Source organism: Pongo abelii, chromosome 12, assembly GCF_028885655.2.
Source record: "Pongo abelii isolate AG06213 chromosome 12, NHGRI_mPonAbe1-v2.0_pri, whole genome shotgun sequence".
Classification (NCBI taxonomy): Eukaryota; Metazoa; Chordata; class Mammalia; order Primates; family Hominidae; genus Pongo; species Pongo abelii.
The window spans coordinates 77,532,754-77,554,373 of record NC_071997.2 but is presented as its reverse complement, the minus strand read 5'-3'; the positions used below and the strand labels follow the sequence as shown (position 1 = coordinate 77,554,373).

General features: G+C 39.1%; 1 protein-coding gene across 7 annotated transcripts in view; it reads left to right on the top strand.

Annotated features, from left to right (window-relative positions):
- Positions 1 to 21,620, top strand: part of EML6 (EMAP like 6) — a 259,228-nt gene that overhangs the window by 135,850 nt on the left and 101,758 nt on the right. For all 7 annotated transcript variants that reach the window (XR_008522134.2, XR_008522133.2, XM_024242556.3 and 4 more), the window contains exons 11-16: positions 1,647 to 1,859; positions 7,517 to 7,684; positions 11,737 to 11,843; positions 14,722 to 14,840; positions 17,123 to 17,309; positions 19,446 to 19,551. Coding sequence is in view for 5 of the 7 variants with exons in the window: in XM_024242556.3 (XP_024098324.2) it covers positions 1,647 to 1,859; positions 7,517 to 7,684; positions 11,737 to 11,843; positions 14,722 to 14,840; positions 17,123 to 17,309; positions 19,446 to 19,551 (900 nt within the window). In the remaining 2 variants the exon portion in view is untranslated. The remainder of the gene's footprint in view (positions 1 to 1,646; positions 1,860 to 7,516; positions 7,685 to 11,736; positions 11,844 to 14,721; positions 14,841 to 17,122; positions 17,310 to 19,445; positions 19,552 to 21,620) is intronic.

The following is a 21,620-nucleotide window of genomic DNA, read 5'->3' as shown; positions in this document are numbered from 1 at the left end:
AAAATGGCCCTGGGAGTATTAGAAACTCTGAGATCAGCTTAGAACTCCAACACAACATTTCAAGATTTAAGTCTTCAAAGATTTGAGGATCATAGTCCTTATTTACTTTGATTGTTTTAGTCCCAGATCTGTGTTCTTCATAATTGGAATCTCTTATTGGTTATTTGGTGAAATGTGCCCATTAGGATTTTTTAAATACTATTTTTGTGACCCCACCATAACTTTTATAAGAGATTAATCTGACTTACATAATATTTATTAACATTTAGTTTGTATAATGCTAAAATAAATGTCATAAATAAGACTCTGCCTTATCAAATTCTTCAGTGCACCATTGCTGAGATATGTATTTCTTTGTTTTCTTTGCTTGACATTACTTTATATATTTTTTCTATGTGAAAAAATATTAAACACATGTTTATCATTTGCAATAACAAAATACCATCCTGTTCAGGAGTGGCATCATAATTTACTTCATCACTCTCCTATTATTGGGTATTTGAGCTTATTTCTAGTCTGTTTGTTGGTCCAGCTATTGGAATTCCAAATGCCCTTGTACTGATGGAATTTTCTCTCCTGAGTTACTTCCTAGGACTGTATTCTCCAAGGAAAGAACACTAGGTCAAAGACTGTGTTCCAACTACAAATGTTTTTATTTTGTTGTCTCTTTAATGAAGTTTTATGTAATGCTGTGTTACAGTCTAGAATTTTAAGGTGCCAATTTGATAATGCACCAGTATTATATAAGGGTATTTATTCTCACCAATTCTTTATTTTGAAAATACTTATTTTGAGAGAGAAATTAGGTAATATGCTTAATTGTCTTGATTTTGAATTTTAAAATCGTGTGTGGTTAAACACTTTCCCAATGTATGTTTGTTTCCTTCTTTGTGTGCTCTCTGGGGAACGTCCCTGACCTGCTGTGGTGGGAACTGGGTAGTGGGCCATCCCCATTTGGGAATATACCCAGCACAATGGTCGAGATTATTTTCCCCGGTGAATTACATTTTATTTCATCATAATCTTGTAGATTTTCAGGGCCTAGTACTTAGAAATTTATATAATATTCACTAATTTTTTTTCATTAATCTACTGAGCCTGAATTTTAAAGACATACTTCTGAGCATCCTTGAATTATGAAAAATAGAAGTTCAGGATGAACTTAGCCAAAGTTTTTAAAACCTGGCAAAGCATTGGTGACTAAACATGATAATACATGTTAAAAGTCATTTCATTAATAATACAAAGCATAATACCATCTGTATCAAGGTAATTAAGTAATTGTTAGTAGCTTGAGACATTACATTTAGTATGATAATTTTCTTTTTAAGTTTTTTGATACATTCATGTGTTTATTGGGTACATGTGAAATTTTGTGACATTCATAGAATGTGTAGTGATCAAGTCAGGATATTTAGGGATGCGTCACCTGAATATTTCATCAGTTTCTTTTTATGTCTGAGTTTTGAATGTGGGCTTTCTTTAAACCATGCAAAAAAGAAAAAAATCACAAATGGGATAAAGAGATTAAAATATGTAGTTTTCTTTATTTACAAAAGTTTTTTTAAAGTTTCAGATCTTTATAAAAATGAATAATTAGAATAAATTTTTTATTTAAATGTAATGTTAATATTGATTATTTTCAGCTGGGAAGCCTTTAACAAGTAAAGAAGAAATTAAAGGGATTCCTTGGGCCTCCTGGACATGCGTGAAAGGCCCTGAAGTGAGTGGAATTTGGCCCAAATACACTGAGGTTACTGACATCAACTCAGTGGATGCGAATTACAACAGCTCAGTGCTGGTGTCTGGAGATGATTTTGGACTGGTTAAATTGTTTAAATTTCCTTGTCTCAAGAGAGGTAAGGCCAAAAGAGATGTTTCATTGCATAAAGATTTACTCTAAACTGTATACAGTACAGTTAAGGCTGATCTTCCTGGTGTCTATTCCAATACACTGTTTATTTTATCTTGTATATTCATATTTACTCTTCAACAATTTTAAATAGAATGTGTTGATGTCTTCTACTTTTGACATCTTACGATATGTGGTTTTGCAAATTTAAGAAAGAATTTGCTAATAGAGTTATTACCATATTGTGATTTGTAAGCCTTGTTTCACATTTCAAACAAGTCATATTTATGTAAATATTCATAGTTTATATATAGTCTGTTAAAATGTTGTAACTAAAATTCTTTTATGATTCAGAGCTATTGTGCTTATACATGGAAAAGCAAAGGAAATCCTTTCAGACATAATTAAAATCTGATCATGGTTGTGGTGATAATAGTTTATGGACCTCTCATCATAGCAATAATTTTGCAAACTAGATTTACATAACTGGTGAAATTTTTGAGAGAAGTTTGATTCAAAACAACCCTCTTTGCCCTCATGTTTTGTTGTTTTGTTTTGTTAAAATTGTTTGACTTCAGTTATGTGGCACACTCAAGCGTTGTAGAAGGTGATGAATTAACCATGTAATGACCTCTTCTTCCTTTGCAAGTTTAGGCAAAGCCCATATTCAGGCTCTTCTGAGACTCCTCAACTGTGCCTGAAAATGTGATCTTAGAAAAGTAATCAACAGGGACATGCTACTGCCTGAAAACTCTTTCACTTGAACAATTTTTAGACTAAGCAAGGAAAGGGATTGAAAAATGCAATCAGAAAGTCATTTTCAGCTAACTGGCAGTTTTGAAGCAGTGACAATTATGGTACAAATGGAACATAAAATGCATAACAAGACACCATCACTGAAACATCACAAAATGACCATCCGTTTAAAATGTGCAAGGCACAGAATTACCTCAACATGCCCAATTCATACTCTTCTTTCTCCCCACAAGAGCCCTTTGAGTAATAGGGCATATCTTGTTAGATTGAGTAGTATACTTGCAGGGGGTAAGTTAGACCTCCAAGAAAGTACCTGGGAATTCAGAATTGAGAAGAAACAACATTGGGGTCAGTGGCAACACTACTGGTCTCCAGTGTCAGAACTTGGGAATAAACATAACTCAATGATACTTGATATCCTATACATCCCAAGTCTTGTAAGGTGTGCTTGGGTTTCGAAAATAGCAATGGAAATGTGGATCTATTATTAGAACAGAAAGCGTGTGTTAGTCTATTCTTACATGGCTGTAAAGAAGTACCTGAGACTTGGTAATTTATAAAGAATAGAGGTTTAATTGGCTCACAGTTTTGTAGGCTACACAGGAAGCATGATGCTGGCATTTGCTTGGCGTCTGGGCGGGGGGTGCTCAGGAAACTGACAATCATGGCAGAAGGTGAGGGGGAGAAGGCACGTCACATGGCCAGAGCGGGAGCAAGAGAGAGCTAGAGCAGGGTTCCTACACTTTTGAACAAGCAGATCTCATGAAAATTTGTTCACTTTTAGGACAGCACCAAGAGAATGATGCTAACCCATTCATGAGAAATTCACCCCCATAATCCAGTTACCTTCCACCAGGCCCCCCCTCTAATTCTGGAGATTACAATTCAACATGAGGTTTGAGCAGGGACACATATCCAAACTATATTACAGAGAGTGAGTAGTGCTGTCAAAATGAGTCACCGTTACGTAAAAAACAGCTCTTTGGATAATGGCACACAGAGAGCATCTGCATGAATGAGGAGAGATGGACAGCCAGATGACAGTATGGTAAGACTAGCAAAACCCACCTCAGCAACCCACAAACATGTCCATGTCCTCATAGCAAATGGACTTGTGTTCTACTTTTCATGACACATGGCTTAGAAATCTTGTAATTTGCCTCTGAGGCATTCAGGCTTTTGTGTCCTTTTTGTGCCAAAATTACTGGTGGGGAAGTGAATAAAAGAGTGGGAATTGTTGATGGGAATACTAGCAGTTGGTGGAATGTGTCTGTCTGTAATTTAGGTGACAAGCTACAAGTATTCTCCGTACATTTTGAACCTGTAAACAGCCAGATATGAGCAGGTGCTGATGACCATGAGCAGTTGTGGGAAATGAGCAAACATTATTATTTTCCATTGTGATTTTTAAAAAGTCACAACCAAGTTAATTTGACATGTTTGCAATTATGTGTGTATAATATTCAGTTGCACAGTAATTAGACATAAGTGTTCTGCAGTTAATGAAAATGACTGCTACTGTACTATGTTTACATAGCCAAACCAATTTGTTTTTCTCATTTTGACAATTTTCACATCTTAAAATAATTCGTTTCAATACTGACAGCTTTCCCTGATACCACTTAGACTGTATCCTGTTTGACCATCGCCACACAGACACTGAAACAAGGTAAAATTCAAGGCCTTGCTCAATGACGTTTGCCATGTCCTAATAGCCTTGGTACTCACCCCTACTCCAACGGGAGACTCGGAGGCTCTCCATGTTCTACCTGGTGCACCTGTTCTGTTCCTCCTTTGCATTACACCTCAGCAACCCACAAAAGTATCCACGTCCTCATAGCAAATGGACTTGTGTTGTACATTTTATGACACATGGCTTATGGACAGCTTGAACAGCCACCTCCCATGACGAGTGTCCTGAATGATAAGACTTGAGTTGTGGAAATCTTGGATCTTAGATCTTGGAGGGGCCAGTGCTGGCCTTCCGTATGTCATGGATAAGCTTGATGCAGTGCAGGAACAGGAAGGCCAGTGTGGCTGGAACTTAGTGCATGAGGGTAAGAGTTGCGTACCGTGACATTGGAGAGGGTGACAGGGCTGTGTCATAAAGGGCCCCCTGGCCACTACTAGAAATCAGAGTCATCTTCTAAGTGCAATGAAAAACTATGGACGGTTTTACATGGAGTGATGTGGCCAATCTAAATTTTTAAGACTGTTTTGATATTTTGTGGAATGGTTAGGAAAAGGGAGGTTTCAAGTAGAGAAGTTATTGCAGGAGTCCAGGTAAGAGATGATGTGGCTTGGACAAAGATATTAGGAAGAGATACAGAGAGGTGGTCGGGCTTAGGAAACAGTTTCAAGGCAGAGCTGAGGGTCTTACAGATGGATTGGATATGAGAATAGAGGAAAAGAAAGTAATCAAGGATGACTTCTAAGTTTGGGACTTGAGCAGTGGGGTGAGTAGTGGCAGCATTTACAGAGCTGGGAAAATGAGAAAAAAGATGTTTGTCTCTGGGAGTGCACATAAAGGGAAGGGGAATGTCTCGGTCTGTTTTCCTTGTTGTAAGTTAGGGGCCTGTATTGGGCATCCAGGTGGACATGGCACAGAGCTGTCAGTGCGCCAGGGAGACTTCAGGGCTGGAGATGAGCACTTGGCAGTCACATTGACAGCACTTTAAAGCTATAGGGGAGGAGGTTGATAGAGAAGAGATGAGGGCTGAGGCCTGAGCCCTCCTGTGGTGCAGAGGACAAAGGGAGGTCTGGTGGAGTCATTCAGTGTCCCAAGGAAAGCCTCTTGAGAGACAGGTGTGGCCTTCATTTATTCAAGAAGTGTTTGTTAAATGCTGTCCTAGGGGATGGAGATAGGCCAGTGATGAAAACAAGCACAAATCCCTGCCCTCATGGAGCTTTTGTTCTACTGAAGGTCCACAGTTAATATACAAGAAAATATAAACATATCTGATTGTGAGAAGTGCTGTGAAGAAAAATAAAGCAAACAGTGGGAGCAGAGAATGCTGGAGTTGGGCTGTGCAGTGTTCTAAATAAGTTGGTCAAAGAGGGGCTTGCTGTTGTGGTTTCATTTGACTTAGAACCTGAAGGAGAATGAAGGATCCAGCCATTCAGATATCTAGGGAGAGAGCACTTCAGACAGAGGAAACAGCAAAGGCCTAGAATCAGAGAAAATGCCTAGCATGTTTGGGGAATAGCAAAGAGACCAGTGTACCCAGAGCACAGTGAGTGAGGGGGGAGAGAGGGCAGAAAGAAAACATCGGAGAGATAAGGCCTAAGTATTAATGACACTAATGTTTTTGCAGGTTCTAGTTCCAGCTTACAAAGGCTATATTAATTACCTATTGCTGCATAACAAATTATTCTCCAAACTTAAAAGTGTAAATGCACAAACATTTATTATATCATGGTTTCTGGGAGTCAAGGATTCCCAAGAAGCTTAGCTGGGTGATTCTAGTTCAAGGTCTCTCGTGAGGTTGCAGTAATGTGAAGGCTAGACTGAGGCCAGAGGATTCACTTCTTCCAAGATGGCTCACTCATGTGGCTCTTGGCAGGAGGCCTCAGTTCCTGCTATGTGAGCCTCTCCATAGATTGCTCCAGTGTGCTTATGACGTGGCATATAGAGATCCAAGAAAGACAGCAGGGAAGAATCTGCAATACCTTTTGTAACCTCCTCTTAGATGTCACCTTCACTTTTGCCATATTCTATTCATTTTGTATCAGAGAATTTGTGAACATATTTTTAAACCTCTACGAAGAGATAGGCTAATTGATCTGTGAGTAAGGTATAAAGGTCAAGGAAACAAAGAAGAGGCCAACACTTTTAAGATCTAAAGAGAGATGGGAAGAGCATACCCTGCTCCCCTATTACTCAATCATGAGCCAACATTTCCAACTGACCTTAGTTGGAGCGAGTTTGACTTTATTACGAAACTGATTTAGGTAACTCTTTGAAGTAGGCAAGTTTGCTTTTGAGACCCAATGCTTCCTTTCCCTTCTTCAGCAGAATTCCCCAAATTTTTCTCAGAGTCCTTGGTATAATGGGGCTTATCTGGTCAGAGCATGCTCTCAAAAAATGTATGAGCATGACATGTAGCAGTAATTTTCACCTTCTTACAAATCATTGCCTCTCCAGTGGACATTTGAAATTTAAACATGTGATAGTTGAACAGATGGCTTCCCGCAACCCTAAAAAAATGGATTTCATTTAGAGAAACTGTAAGAAATAGAAATGTTTTTGAAGAGAGGTTGGGGTATTTGACCTCCTGAAATCTCCCATGGACTCTGGGGTTCTAGGCCTCCATGTAAGATGGACCCTGCTTATTACTCAAGTGCCTTGATGCCACTGTGTACTGAGCATATGCTGAAGGCTTTACTACTGTAGTTCAACCACAAATATCACTTCAAGTAGCTTTTTCTGTTGCACTCACTACCTGGGGTTAGTGTTCACTGAGTAAAGCAACCAATTTAAGGAGGAAAAAGTGATTCTCCAAACTCTATGTCTATGTGACTCCAAACCATAATTTTATTTCCATAGAATTATTTTCTGTTTCCCTGTTGCACAGGATTGCCTGTCTTATCTCGCATTTAAATAAGAATATGTAAGATGTTCATTCTCTATCATTTATTTTCAGAATCCGTGAAGCGTAGGCATTATTTGGAACAGGTTCAGATGTCTTTAGCCACAGGGCTTAAATTTTAAGACCTATTTTTAGCTTACTGCGTATTGGAATAATTGAGATATCTTTTGAAGCATTTGGTTATTTGTTACAATATGTAAGACGGAACATCATTTTCAGATATATTTAAAGATTTTACTCCTCAACATGAACAGGGTTGTTTTAAACTAATGAACTCTACTTTTTTCATAACTAATCCTCTCAAAAAATATTCTTTCAGGAGCCAAATTTAGAAAGTATGTGGGCCATTCTGCACATGTCACAAATGTCCGCTGGTCCCATGACTTTCAGTGGGTGTTGAGCACAGGAGGGGCTGATCACTCAGTTTTCCAGTGGAGGTTTATTCCAGAAGGTGTCAGCAACGGCATGCTGGAAACTGCACCCCAAGGTAAACCCAGCAATAATTTCTTGACATCATTTTATTTTTCAATAGGCATTTCAAAGAATGATCTAACATGTATTCTATAGGTAAAGGGTTTAAGCAATTTTGGAAAATTGATTCTTGTAATCTTAAAATTTTAAGATAGGAAGAAACTTTAAAAATTAATATGGGTCAGTTGGATAATTTTCTTCAAAGGAAGTTGCCATACCAAATGCAAGTTGAGCAGGACGTCAGCAACGTGACATCTGCAATGTCACAATAGGAAGCTCCTGACGCTCCCTCCACTCACGGACACCAAATACATGTTGATTCACAGGTCCATTCTCTCTGAGAGAAAGTCATACAAGTTGAGAAACTCCTACCCGCCAGGCAACTGAGAAAACATCCACATTGGGTAGGTAGGAAAAACTGAGGCACACTCTGGTGGGAAACCTGCCCTGAGCACTGCTTCCTGAAATCAGGACAGGAATCCCCACCACCCAACCTCTCCCTGTGGAGAAAAGGGTTTGGACCTCACACATAGTGCCCTAACTCTAGGTTCCCCGTGGACTGGCTCTTAATTCAGCACCTCTGGGAGTGGAGGGAATTAGACATTTGGGAATCTCTAGACCATGGGAAAGAAGCCTCGGTTTGATATAAGTGCTCGAGCCTTCCAGGGGCTTCATCCCCTGGAGCAGTTCTGAGAAGGGGCTTTAAAAATGCAGCCCAGTTTCTACCTAGAAGGGGTTTATGACACATTTCCGGAGGCTATTTGGCGGCCTGGCTTCTAACCAATATGCAGCAGGGATTTAGAGGGGCAGACACACATTAGCCCAGCTGGCAGCCTAAGAAACAGACCTCTGAGCCTCCTCCCATGACTCATCCCAGCAGTAACTCCAGATCTAATAATATACTCTGGAAGGAGTTTGTCCACACATTGAGCTCCCCAACTTTTATAGCTTCCACTCAAGGAAATGGATCCTAAACCTCCCACTTCTGGGAGCAGAGGGGGCAAAGTATATGAATGTCTGTCTAGACCATAGAGAAAGGTGGCAGTTTTATATGGACTTTTAGGCACTTCCAGCAGCTTTTTCTCTTAGGAGTGGTGACGAGAAGGTGCTCTAAGAATGCAGCTCCTCATTTCTCCCCAAATGGGGTTTATGCCATGTGTTGAATGCCCAACTTTTACAGCTACCTCCCAGAGGACTCCATCCTAAACCTCTTTGCTCTGGGAGCAGAAGGGACTAGGAATATTCTAGTCTTCCTGTATCACAGAACAAAGATGTGGTCTTAAATGGGTTTACAAACACTGAGAGGAGCTACATCCCCTTGGAGCAGTGCAGAAAAAAGTTGGGAATGTGCAACTCCCATTTTTTTCTCCAAAAGGGGCTTACAGCACACACTTCCAGTGCTGCTTGATGGCCTGCCATCAAATGACTTCCATCAAGGAGCTAACAGGGTAAACATATAATAGCCTTCCAGCAGCCAGAGCTCAGCACTTCATGAACCTTTGCTCTGGCTCACCCCAGTGATAAATGTAAGCCTACCCATACTTCCTGGAAAAAGTTTGGTCATACACCAAGTGCCACACCTTCTGTAGCTCCCACCTGTCTCCTTAATGAACTAGCTCTGGAAATTGATGGGGCTTCGCATTCCTGAGTGGACTTAAACCACAGAAAATGAAGAGGTAGAGGTACAATGGACCCACTTCAGGAGTTATCTCCCCAGGATCAGAGGGTACAGCCTAAATGTGAGTACAGGCATTTGTCACAGATTCTCTACCTGGCTTAGTGCAGAAAAAGCGAGCGGTAAATGACTATGCTCAGCTTCACTGTGAAGATAGAAGGAATTGAAACACATAGCCCACCCTCCAACCCTCTAGCTATATCAAAAGAGTCTGATGTCTTCCCCCCTTTACAGTCTTGTGGTACCAACAGGACATGGCATGTCTTAAGCTCTAGGGGCCACCAAAACAGACAATAGTCTGGACAAACACAGAGATTTGAGAGGCACCTTAAAACCATTGGCCAGTCAGATTGGTGAGATCGTTCTCCTATACAAGGCCAGTCTGACGAGATAGGGAGAGGTTTTTTTGTTTTTGTTTTTGTTTTTAATCTAATGCACAGAAACCAACAGTGTCAGTGACAATGAAGAAATGAAAATCCAGATAAACAAACAAGACATCTCCAGAAAGCAACCCCAGTTAAGTAGAGATATGTGATTTACCCAACAGGGAATTCAAAATAATAGTCATAAAGACCCTCACTGAGGTCAAGAGAACAATATTAGAACAAATTGAGAACTTTAGAGATACAAGGTGTTTTTTAAAAGTACTCAATGAATTTTGGTACTTTTAAAAATACTTTCTCTGAGGGTGGGCTGAGGACGTTGACTTATGACTGTAATCCCATCACTTTGGGAGGCTAAGGCGGGTGGATCACTTGAGGTCAGGAGTTTGAACACCAGCCTGGCCAACATGGTGAAACACCTTGTCTCTACTAAAAATACAAAAATTAGCCAGGCGTGGTGGAGCATGTCTGTAATCCCAGCTACAGGGGAGGCTGAGGCAGGAGAATTTCTTGAACTGGGAGGTGAAGGTTGCAGTGAGCCAAGATTGTGTCACCGCACTCCATCCTGGGTGACAGAACATGACTCCATCTCAAAAAAGAAACTTTCTCTGAAAAGTACTGCAACTGAACTGAAAAATTCAATAGAGAGGTTCAACAGCAGACTAGATGAAGCAGAAGAAAGGAACAGTGAACTTAAAGACAGATTACTGGAAACCATCCAATCTGAGAAACAAAAAGAAAAGGAGTAAAGATAGCTTAGAGACTTATGGTGGTCCAACAACTTACGTGTTACCAACATGCCAAAAAGAGAAGAGAGAGAAATGGGCAGAAAACATGTTCAAGGAAATAACGGCAGAAAAATTCCCAAGCCTAGGAAAGAAAATAAGCCAAATCTAGGAAGTGCAAAGGACACCAGTAAGATGAATCCAAAAAGATGCACCCCAAGAAACATCTTAAATGATCAAAAGTTAAAGGCAGAGCACTGAAAGTAGTAAGGGAAAAGAGAATCATCACACATAAGGAAACTTCTGTAAAGCCGTCAGCAGATTTCCCAAATGCAAGTTGAAGGTCTAAGGTTTACGTGAAAAATTAACCCTTGGGGATAACAGGAGAGGATACATTTCAGCTTCCTTAGGACAATTGTAACAGGCAGTGGGTCCGCTCAGTCAGGCTGCAGGTGAACAAGGTAACCTTTGAAATGGAAGTGGCCTTCAGAATGGGGCTCAAGGAATGGTTCACGGTTGGGGCCTATGTGTTCCAATTCAGTGGACATGTATGTAGTCTTTTCATTTATATCCACTCTGATGTCATAAGCAGGTGATAAAATGAAAAATTATTTGAATAAATGTGGACGAGAGTTCTGTGGTGGTTTGGGCCATGACAATTACCAACACTTGGGTGGGCGTGGTTAAAAGGCTAAAGAGGTTCTGTATTGAAGTAAATGGTTGGATTTATTTTTGCCCCAGCCTTTCCCTTTTTAAAACCTGCCGATTTTACAAAACAAAGCTTAAAACCCAGGTATCTGCTATCTAATAGAAATGTGTAAATGACCAACCTAGGCAACATGGTGAAACCCTGTCCCTACAAATAAAATTTAAAAATTAACTGGGCATGGTGATATGCATCTCTGTAGTCCCAGCTGCCAGGAGGCTGAGGTGGGAGGATTGCTTGAGCCCCGGAGGAGGTTGTAGTGAGCTGAGATTGTGCCACTGCACTCCAGCCTGGGAGACAGACCCTGTCTCAAAAAAAGTATAAATGAGTTTAGTCTGCCTGGTGGGTGGTGTGGGGAAGGAAGTTGGCCTACTCTGTTAATGTTCCTGAAAGGAGTGAAGGGTGGGCTGAACTAAACCAAAAGATGAAAGAAAGATGTTTCAATAATTTATATTAAATGAAAACTATGGTATAGTTTTTATTTACTTTGCTAGGATAAAAGGAAAAATATTTTAGATAATTGCAGCTGCTCAGAGTCTCAGAATTTTTGCTTGTTTCTTATGGGTTGTATCTCTGCAGAAGGTGGAGCTGATTCCTACAGTGAAGAATCTGATTCAGATTTATCTGATGTGCCCGAATTGGACTCTGATATTGAGCAAGAAACTCAAATCAATTATGATCGCCAGGTCAGTAAGCAGGGAGCAATGAAAATTTGTAACCCCAGAAGGGGATCTCATTGGATTTGGACATAGCACTAAAAATGACTGGCACTTACAGAATTAAGGCAAAAACAAGAAAAATAGTCTACTTTGTGCCTTTAAGTGCAGGTTAAAACCGAAGTGTTTACCCAGTCATACCATTAAAATTTATTTCAGTGGAAAGTAATTGCAAAGTTTCAAAACTGAACCCCTGGTATTTGGGCTTTTTGCCTCCCTAGCACCTAAAACTTTAAAATATTTTTTTTGAAGAAAAATGTGCAAGTAAGCCATAGGTCTTTTTTCACTTTCTTAGCAGATTATAAAAGCGTGTGTTTTCTTTACAAGGATGAATACCCTCGAGGCATGGTGGTTTGCATGTGAGCCTGTTAGCCCGGCTTTTCTATCAACTTACTGCAACCATTATCCATTTAATCAAAGTAATTATCTACTTAAAGTAAAAGCTCAAATAAAATGTGTATTAATCTCTCCAGTCAGAAATTACCTCTAGTAGGAAAACTGATCAGCTGACTTCAATTTTTTGGAAGTTGACATATCATTTTAGCACTAAACAGTGAGTGTTAAAGCAATCCCTCAGAGGAATCTGAACACATACCACCTTGTTACAGCAATAACCATGGGGGTTCTCTTTTTCTTCCTTGTCACTTAACAAAGATATGTGAAGCAGCTTCTGTACATGAATGTGGAATGAATAAGACTTCGAATTTCAGATACATCAACTGTCAGTGTTGCCAATAGAGATTTAGGATATAGGCCTATAGCAGCTACCATGTATTGAAAGAAGTTAAGTAACTTGCCCATGTCCACTTTGCTTATAGTATTAGGATAACGATGCTTACCTAGGCTTCTCTCCAAAGTGCACATCGTATGCACTACTTGGTTTGCCTTTATGTAAGCACTAAATTGGAATATTTTTCAGCCCTTAATCATCACTCATTGATTCAGGGTTTGAAAAATTGTGTTCATACCAAGGCAGTCTAATGGTTTGCGTCAGCCCCATGACGAAATCATCTTGACTGTGCATTGACACATTGTATTATGCAATATGACTACTAAAAAGGACTTGAAAAGAGATTATTGTCTGTGGCCATACAACCCTGAACATAGTCGATCTTGCCTGAAAGGAAATTATTAATGTGGAAATATTATGCGAACACTAAACAATATTATACTCTGGTATCAGGAGACAATAAAATTTAAACACAATACAAAATTTAGGAAAAGCAATCTTTAATTGGGAAGTGTTTGTTTAATAAAATGATGCTAGTAGAAGAATGAAAAGGGACCAGGCACAGTGGCTCATTCCTATAATCCCGATGCTTTGGGAGGATGAGGTGGGAGCATCACTTGAGGCCAGGAGCTTGAGACCAGCCTAGTTAACATGGTCTCTGTATCTACCAAAAAAAAAAAAAAAAAAAAAAAAAAATGCTGGGCATTTGCCTATAGTCCCAGCTTCTCAGGAAGCTGAGGTGGGAGGATTGCCTGAGCCCAGGAGTTTGAGGGCTACACACCACTGTACTCCAGTCTGGGCAACAGAGCAAGACCCTGTCTCTAAGAAAAATAAATAAAAGAATGAAAAGGTAGACTTAAAATTCATGCCTATGACTTAAACAGTTTGAATATCCTTAATGTGAAAAATCTGAATTCTCCAAAATCCAAAACTTCATAAGTACTGGTATGATGCTCAAAGGAAATGTGCATTGGAGCATTTTGTATTTTGGTTTTGGATTTGGAATGCTCAACCAGTAAGTATAATGGAAATATTCCAAGATCTGAAAAAATCTGAAATCCAAAACATTTCTGATCCCAAACATTTCAAATAAGGAATACTCAACCTGTATATTCTCCCTGACATGTCACTTTCCAATGCTTTCACCGATATTTGATTTACATTCACAATATTCCTGAGTTATTCCTTAACAGGTATTTTTTAACTCAATTTTACAGATGGGAATTTGAGGCCCACAGAGGTTATGAGACCCATTTAAACAATAGAAATATCAAGACTAGAATTCATTGCTCTAAAGTAAATAGTTGGTGAGCTGATGAAAGCATCATGAATTAAGTTGAATAATAATCTTTAGATTCTAGAAGCTTGGTTAATTGCATCTGTAGTAGACAAAACAGTAGTGAGAATTCTTCTGACCTTTTACAAATGATTTTTGATCAAATCCTAAACAGGGACCTTATATTTTATGATTTTTAAAAGACTTTGATTAAATAAAAACTTGATGAAGATGAGAAATTATTACTAGATTGGATTTGATTCTCCACCTGTTAAATGGACATTTCTTGGTAGTAAAGTATAAATACACAGTAAACAAAGATGGGTTTTTATGTGCATTTAAATGGTACAATCAGCAGCACGTTTTAGGTCCCAAGTTAGACCAAGATTGTTCTTTGCTCTATGTCTCAGATCTGTTAAGATGCATGAAGCTATGAAGGGAATGTGATTCCAAAGAGGGATTTCAGGAGAAAATTGTCATGACTCATGAGGTCCACATTTTTCAAATGTCAGAATCAGTAAGAGATTTCTGGCCTTAGAAGAAACAAACTATTTTATTTATATTTTACTGGTACTTAATTTCCTTTAAAATTTACTAATATATTTTCTAGACATTAAGAAAACAGTAACAAATCAAGAAAGATTATTTTAAAATCCCAGTTATTTAAAAAATAGTTCTTATTAGTTTTGTTCATTAGGAAAAAGTAATATTCTATCTCATGTCTTAAGATTTCAAAGACATTTTATTGAAGCAGTTAAAGATTTTACAAGAATGTCAAGATACTGATATTTTTGGAACCTGATGAAAGGCATCTCACCCAGATGTTTCTGTTGTTCTTTAAGGTTTACAAAGAAGATCTACCTCAGCTAAAGCAACAAAGTAAAGAGAAAAACCATGTAGTGCCCTTCCTCAAACGAGAAAAGGCTCCTGAGGACAGCTTGAAACTCCAGTTCATACACGGGTGGGTGGCCTGTCATGGGCGCCCGTGCGTGTTCCTCTGTCTCTGCCTGGCTGTCACCAACCTTAGCACCAGGCTTAAGGGATCCCCTCCCCTCAGTGTCGTCCGCCTCCTGGCTAGCTCTTCTCTGCAATGTGCACTTGTACCTGTGGTTGCTATTTGAAGTGTGACTGTCTGTCCATTTCCCTCGTCGGTGTTCTGTGGCCATCACAGTGTGATTGTCTCTAGATTTCTCAGACTTCATGTAATTCCATTACTTAAAGGGTGCTGCTGCTCATTGCTGCTGCACTTCTTTCTCATCACCATCTTCACTTCCTCTTTCTCCTTTCCCCTAATCCCCTGCTCTGTTTTGCTGGCTCCACCATAGGACAGTATTTTCTTCAAATATTTTCTGCACATATGCCCAAAATAATTTTGAATTTTGTAAAATTATATGCACCCTTGCATATTTTAAGTAGACAACTAAAACTTTTTAATGTCGATTTAAATGGCTGAGAAGATACTATCCGTATTATGAATACATCAGTCCTTTAAATGGATGCAAAGGAACCTAAATGCCGTAAATATTTGATTCTCACTATTATCACCTTAAAAAATACGTGAGGCCAGACACAGTGGCTCACACCCGTTTTCCCAGCCCTTTGGGAGGCTGAGGCAGGTGGATTGCTTGAGCCCAGGAGTTCGAGACATGGTGAAATCTCATCTCTACAAAAAACTAGCCAGATGTGGTGGCGTGCACCTCTAGTCCCAGCTACCCAGGAGGGAAGTTGAGGTTGGGGAATCGCCAGAGTTGGGGAGGTCTAGGCTGCAATGAGCCGTGATCTTGCCAGTGCACTCCAGCCTGGGTAACAGTGAGGCCCTGTCTCAAAAGGGGAAAAAAAAATACATGAACAAGTCCTTCTAAAACAGGAAGATATTTTACATCATTCATATTTCTACCTAAGCTCACATTTCCATTCTAATTTTCCCATAAAATTTTACCCTAACATAATCTTTTTATGTTTGAGAGTCCTTTGTCACCGTATCATACCCTCTGCAAGAAAAAAAATTTTCTGTGATCCTGACTCTAACTCAGCCCAATACAGTATCCATTAGCCACACACAGCCACTGAGCACTTAAAATATGGTTATTCTGAAAAAAGATGTTCTGCATGTGTAAAATGCACACCAATTTGAAGACTTACTATGAAAAGAGGAATGTAAAATATCTCATAAGTTTTTATATTGATTACATATTGACATAATAATATCTTAGATCTGTTTTGGGTTTAAAATGTTACTGAAATAAATTTTGTTTTTTTTCTAATGTGGCAACTAACAAATTTTTAATTACTTAGGAGGATCATGTTATTTTTCTGTTAGATAGTGCTGCTCCATTAACAATTTATTTGAGTTATAAGTATCAGTAAATTCGACTAAATCAACATGAATATATTACTAATTGTGACATATAATTATTAAGCACAGAAAAATTTTGTTGGAAATTATTTTAATATGGATTGGTTTTCAGTTGCAAGATCTGTGCATTTATATTACTTATTGTTAGAGTGTAACAAAGTTTAATATTGAGTCTATTCTCAGTTCTCATTTTTGTATAGATGTAAGCACTGAGAAGGTTTATTCTCTTAAATAAGTAGGTAAGAATGGAGGCCATTTTATAGCAATGTTATTCAATTCTTCGAACTCCTATTATAGGCCAAAAAAGTCATATTTGATTTTGATATATCACAAAAAATCATAATGTTTCAGCTGGTAATTCCATTAAGCCTCTGTACAATTTTGTTGAAAGCAAAGAATTGGAAATCACTTGATTTGCAGGATTCCTTAGCCAGTCATTAGAGTTGTTTAATTTCAACATCCATACTTGTATTTTGAATTGTTCCTTTGTTTTGGTGCCCCTGGAAGGGTCTGTGTCCCAGAGTAATACAGAGTAGTAGGATTCCAGATGGAGGAGAGGAATGGCTTTCTGCAGTGGTCGGAAGGCATTTATGAGAGGCAAGATGGGAAAGGAATACCTGTGCCTCATCGCAGATGTGTTCTCAGATGATCATTTTTAAGAAAAAGTGCACACAATAGTTGAGGATCTGCTAACAGATTGTGTTACAATGTTCAGTGCCCATGTGCCTTTTTGAGAGTCATCTCATGCCCTCAGACGGCCACATATCCTCATTTAAACATTGCTGTCCTATGTGACACCTGGGGTTCCACTTGTACATGTGACACCTCCTGCTCCATGCATTTGCTGTTTGTTCAACCACTGTGCATTTCTTGGACCTGTGCTTCAGTTATAGAGGCTACGACTGTAGAAACAATCTGTTCTACACACAAGCTGGAGAAGTAGTCTACCACATTGCTGCAGTTGCTGTCGTGTATAATCGGCAGCAGCACTCCCAGAGGCTGTACCTGGGGCACGATGACGACATTCTCAGCCTGACCATCCATCCCGTGAAGGACTATGTGGCTACTGGGCAGGTATCTATCTCCTGTAAAACTAGGGCCTAGCCAAAAAGAGAATTTAATTTTTGAATTCAGTTTACATGTTAGAAATTCAAGAAATACTTGGTAGAAATAAACATGAGACAGGAACGTGAAGACTGAGTGATCATTGGATCCTTCCAAGATGATGGGAGAATCAACCAAAGCGTTTTACACTATTGGGAGACCTCTGAGGAGTTCTTTTCCTGGAATGATGAGATCTATGAATGGGACCAGCTAAAACTAAAATAGTGAAAGTTTTGTCAAGGAGCAGCTTTATATACTTCCTCACTGTATGCCCAGGACTTAGTATATCCTAGGTACTCAATAAATATGTATTGAATGAACCATTTTAAAATGCTATAACATCTAGAGTATAATTATATTTGTAAGACTTAAAACCATAAGACTTTTGACTAATTTATATTTTAGCCTTATAAAAACACCTTGAATTTTATCTGAACTTTTTTGAAATGCCTAAACCTTAGATTGAGTCTGTAATTGAAAAAGCTGCTAAAACAGGGACCCTCTACAATCATTTGGGAGTGGAAAGAGAAAAATAATCATTAATTTATTAAAGACTTTATTAAACTTGGATGTATTACCTTGCTGGCACAAGAGTAATATTGTCAAAAGTATTTTTAGTTTTATCTTTTCCTCAAATGTATAGATTATACTTTTGTTCAGTTTTTATATTGAGTGTTTAATTGCAGATAGTACTTCAACTGGTATTAACTAAGTGGCAAATTGTAAGAAAACATTTTTGGTATAATGTCAAAGGTTAACATGAGACAAGCCCTTTTCCTGAGACTTGACATGCAGGTGGTAAAGCCTTTGGACAGAGTTCATAACCTGGGGTTCATGAAATCTGCGAATGAAAATGAGAACACGAGGGGAGTCAACCCCTTAAAAAGTTGTATTTGTGGGGAAAAAGGATCCATAGCTTTTAAATATTTTTTAAAAGGGTTACAGTCCTCCAAAGGGTAAGGGCTGACCATTGGTTTGTACATGAATTTGCTGGCCCTCCAACTGAAAAGGTGTATTTGGGGGAAAAAGGATCCATAGCTTTTAAATTGTTTTTTAAAAGGGTTATAATCCTCCAAAGGGTAAGGGCTGACCATTGGTTTATACATGAATTTGCTGGCCCTCCAACTGAAAATTAGAGACCTATTGTGTTAGGTGATGTTATAAGGTTTTACAAGTAATTGATCATTGCTTTGCTTTTTCACTTGCCCTTATTTTTTGTCTGTCTTATAAACAGATGGTGCTTGATTCACGTGTATTTAATAGCCTCTTTTTTTTAAGTAAAAGCCAGAGGTTTTTTTGTTTTTTTTTTTACATAAATCCCCGAGGAGATACTGCATTCAATACTGTATTTGATGGAAGGTAAACCAGTGGCAAACAGTATTCCAGCTGCCACCTGCAGGAGACTGGGCCTCCACAGACTTCTGTAGGAGTGGCCTGGGTTCTGCTCATTTATGCCTATGGCTTTATCTCCCATTTTTCCTTTTAAAGTCATCACACCCAACAGGTTTCCCCGCCCCCCACTACATATTACAAGTGAGAAAAACCACTTTACTATTATAATTTTCTTTGTTGTTGGGGATTAGTGTGATAGAAGCCTGTATCCCTGCAAAGATAATCCACCTTACTGAAAGATAGTTATGCCATGAAAATGTTATTTCCCAGGGAGAGAAACGGGGCCGGGCCTTCTTCTGGTGGGTAGCGTAATTGAGAATGGGTAAAATAACTCTGGATAATGTCATGACAATGTACAAGTGACTTCCTTGACTGAGAAGCAGAATCTTGTGTTGAGCTGGGAAGGCAGGAGGGGGAATGGTAGAAGTAACTGACAAAAACAAGGCACAGTGGACATTTGAATTAGCCTTAAAGGCCCAGGCATCAGGTTAGGCTCTGTTGGAACTCTACCTGATTGCCAGGACAAGCCTCTTAGAGATAGTGCCTCAGTTTCCTCATCTCAAAAATAACTGAGTTGTAGCAGATGATTTCCTAGGGTCCTTCTATTCTCCAAATGGGTTTATCTTGGTTTCTGAGCAGTGTTGGACTCTAAGGAACAAAATCATTGTTAGTATAACGTATTAGTAGTTAGTAACAGTCATTCTGTTATTTAAGGTTGGAAGAGATGCTGCTATTCATGTGTGGGACACACAAACTCTAAAATGTTTGTCGCTGTTGAAAGGACAACATCAGAGAGGAGTGTGTGCACTTGATTTTTCAGGTAAGGTCCAGAGTCATTGACACATGGTTCTACATTGAGAGAGAGAGAGAGAGACACAGAGAGAGTATGCCCCGCGCACGCGCGTGCGTGCGTGTGTGTGTATTTAAACATGCTCCCACTTAGTTGTTCTGTTTGTATTGAAGTGCAAGCTCTTTGTATGCCAGCTACCCGCTCTTAGACTGGGAATCATACATGGGAATACCTCACCAAAAAATGTGGCCTTTAGATGACACACCGCTTCCCATCTTCCTCATTTTCTGTCTTCTAAGTCATTACCCAGAGCTCACACTGTGTTCTTTATTTGCTTGAGCAATTTGAAATCTAGAGCAGCTGTTGCTGTTGACTTAGTCGCAAATGTCTGGCAGTGACTCAGAACATCAATTTCATCTCTCCAAATAAGTGGGAGCACATCACTTCTGATTGAAAATACAAAGTACTAGAGAGAAGGCTGCAAATTCTCTGCAGAGGGCCACTTTGCAACATTGGTATTTTGGAAATAACTTTTATATTGAAAAAATAGAACTGAAGTTTTCATCTCCTTAATTTAAAATTTGAACACAGTATCATAAAAAATAACTGATGAAAGTTAAGTTCCTTTAGAGTGAGTTTTCTTTAAGCTGGCATTTGAGAATGAGGGCCTATCACAAAAAGTATTTCTACCTAGAAATTTTTAATAATTGCAACTGTAGAAATTAGATCAATAGAAAAAGAATTCTAAACTTTCTACAGAAAGCTGATTTTATAATTTTTTTCTAAATTTTATTCAAGTGCTTAGTAAGTATAACGTGTAATATTATTAAATTCCATGACTCCACAAGGCTGATCGTTCTCCCCTGTCCCTTCCTTTCCCTGTTCAAGCCCTCACTCTCTCTCATCTCTGCCATGGTAGTCATGCTGGTCTCTAATTCTATCCCCACTTCCTCAGTCCATCCCACCCTCTTCTAGAGTCTCTCAAAAGCATAGTTACCATTGTCACCACATGGATTCCTCTTAGTTGGCTGACTCATTGTGGAGCCCTTGGGACATCCATGGCCTTCCATGATCTGGCCTTAACCTTCCTTAGCAGCATTTTTAACCCACCAGCCCATTAGTGCTCCTTCACATCTGTCTAACTGTGGGAGGCTACATGCACTCTTGCCCTTCTTTTGCCTGTGTTTTTTGCTCATGCTGTTCTCATGTGTTTTTTCAAGTCCTCCCATCCTTTAAGGTGAAGCTGGAAGTTTTCTCTTCCGACTTTACAGTGAGAAATAACCTGTCCTTTTTTCTGCATCCCTTAGCCCTTTGCTGTCATTGCCCTTATGGCACCCATTGCTCTTGTGGCACTCCATGTGGCACACAGTTACTTATGTCAGCATCTCCCAGGCATTTCACACACAGTAAACTACTTGGCAGTAGAGCCCATCTGTCTGCTGCCCACTGCACATGTCCTATTGCTGTGCAAATAGAAGCTACTAAAAAAGTGTGAATGACTAAATGAACAAATGAGGTTCTGCTTAATGCGCTTTGTCTTGCCTTTCCCTATTACTACTAGAATTTTACATTATAAACCACGTTTGGGTGAAAACTACCTTCATTGCCTGACCAGTGCGACATGGGGCAGTTTTTAGTTTTTGTAACAGGCATGTTCTCACATACTGTAAATTACTCTACAAATCTGAGCTGCTGTATCATTATTAGAAGTTATTCAATGCCTTCGGTGATTATTAAATTAGTAAAAATCAAGGCTAAACAGTTTATACTCTACACTGGTGACATGTGAGGTAGGAGAAGACATAAGTGTCAAGGGAGAGAGAACTCCGCATACCACCTGCCAGCTGAATAACACAGTCAGTAATTCACTCAATAAACAGTGAATACAAAGTCCAAACTCCCGGAAGCGTGATGGACATGCAGTTTTAAAGTAGGTGTGCCATGTGTCACCGATAAAGCAGTGAAACCTAAAAGAAACTGTAATTTTAGTTCAAATACGATTGTATTTCAAAGATGTGGATGAATTCCTTTTGCTTTTTGTTCTCCATAGTTCCACTCCTCAGTGGCCAAACTGCCTTTTCCCTAAAATTAATTTTGCT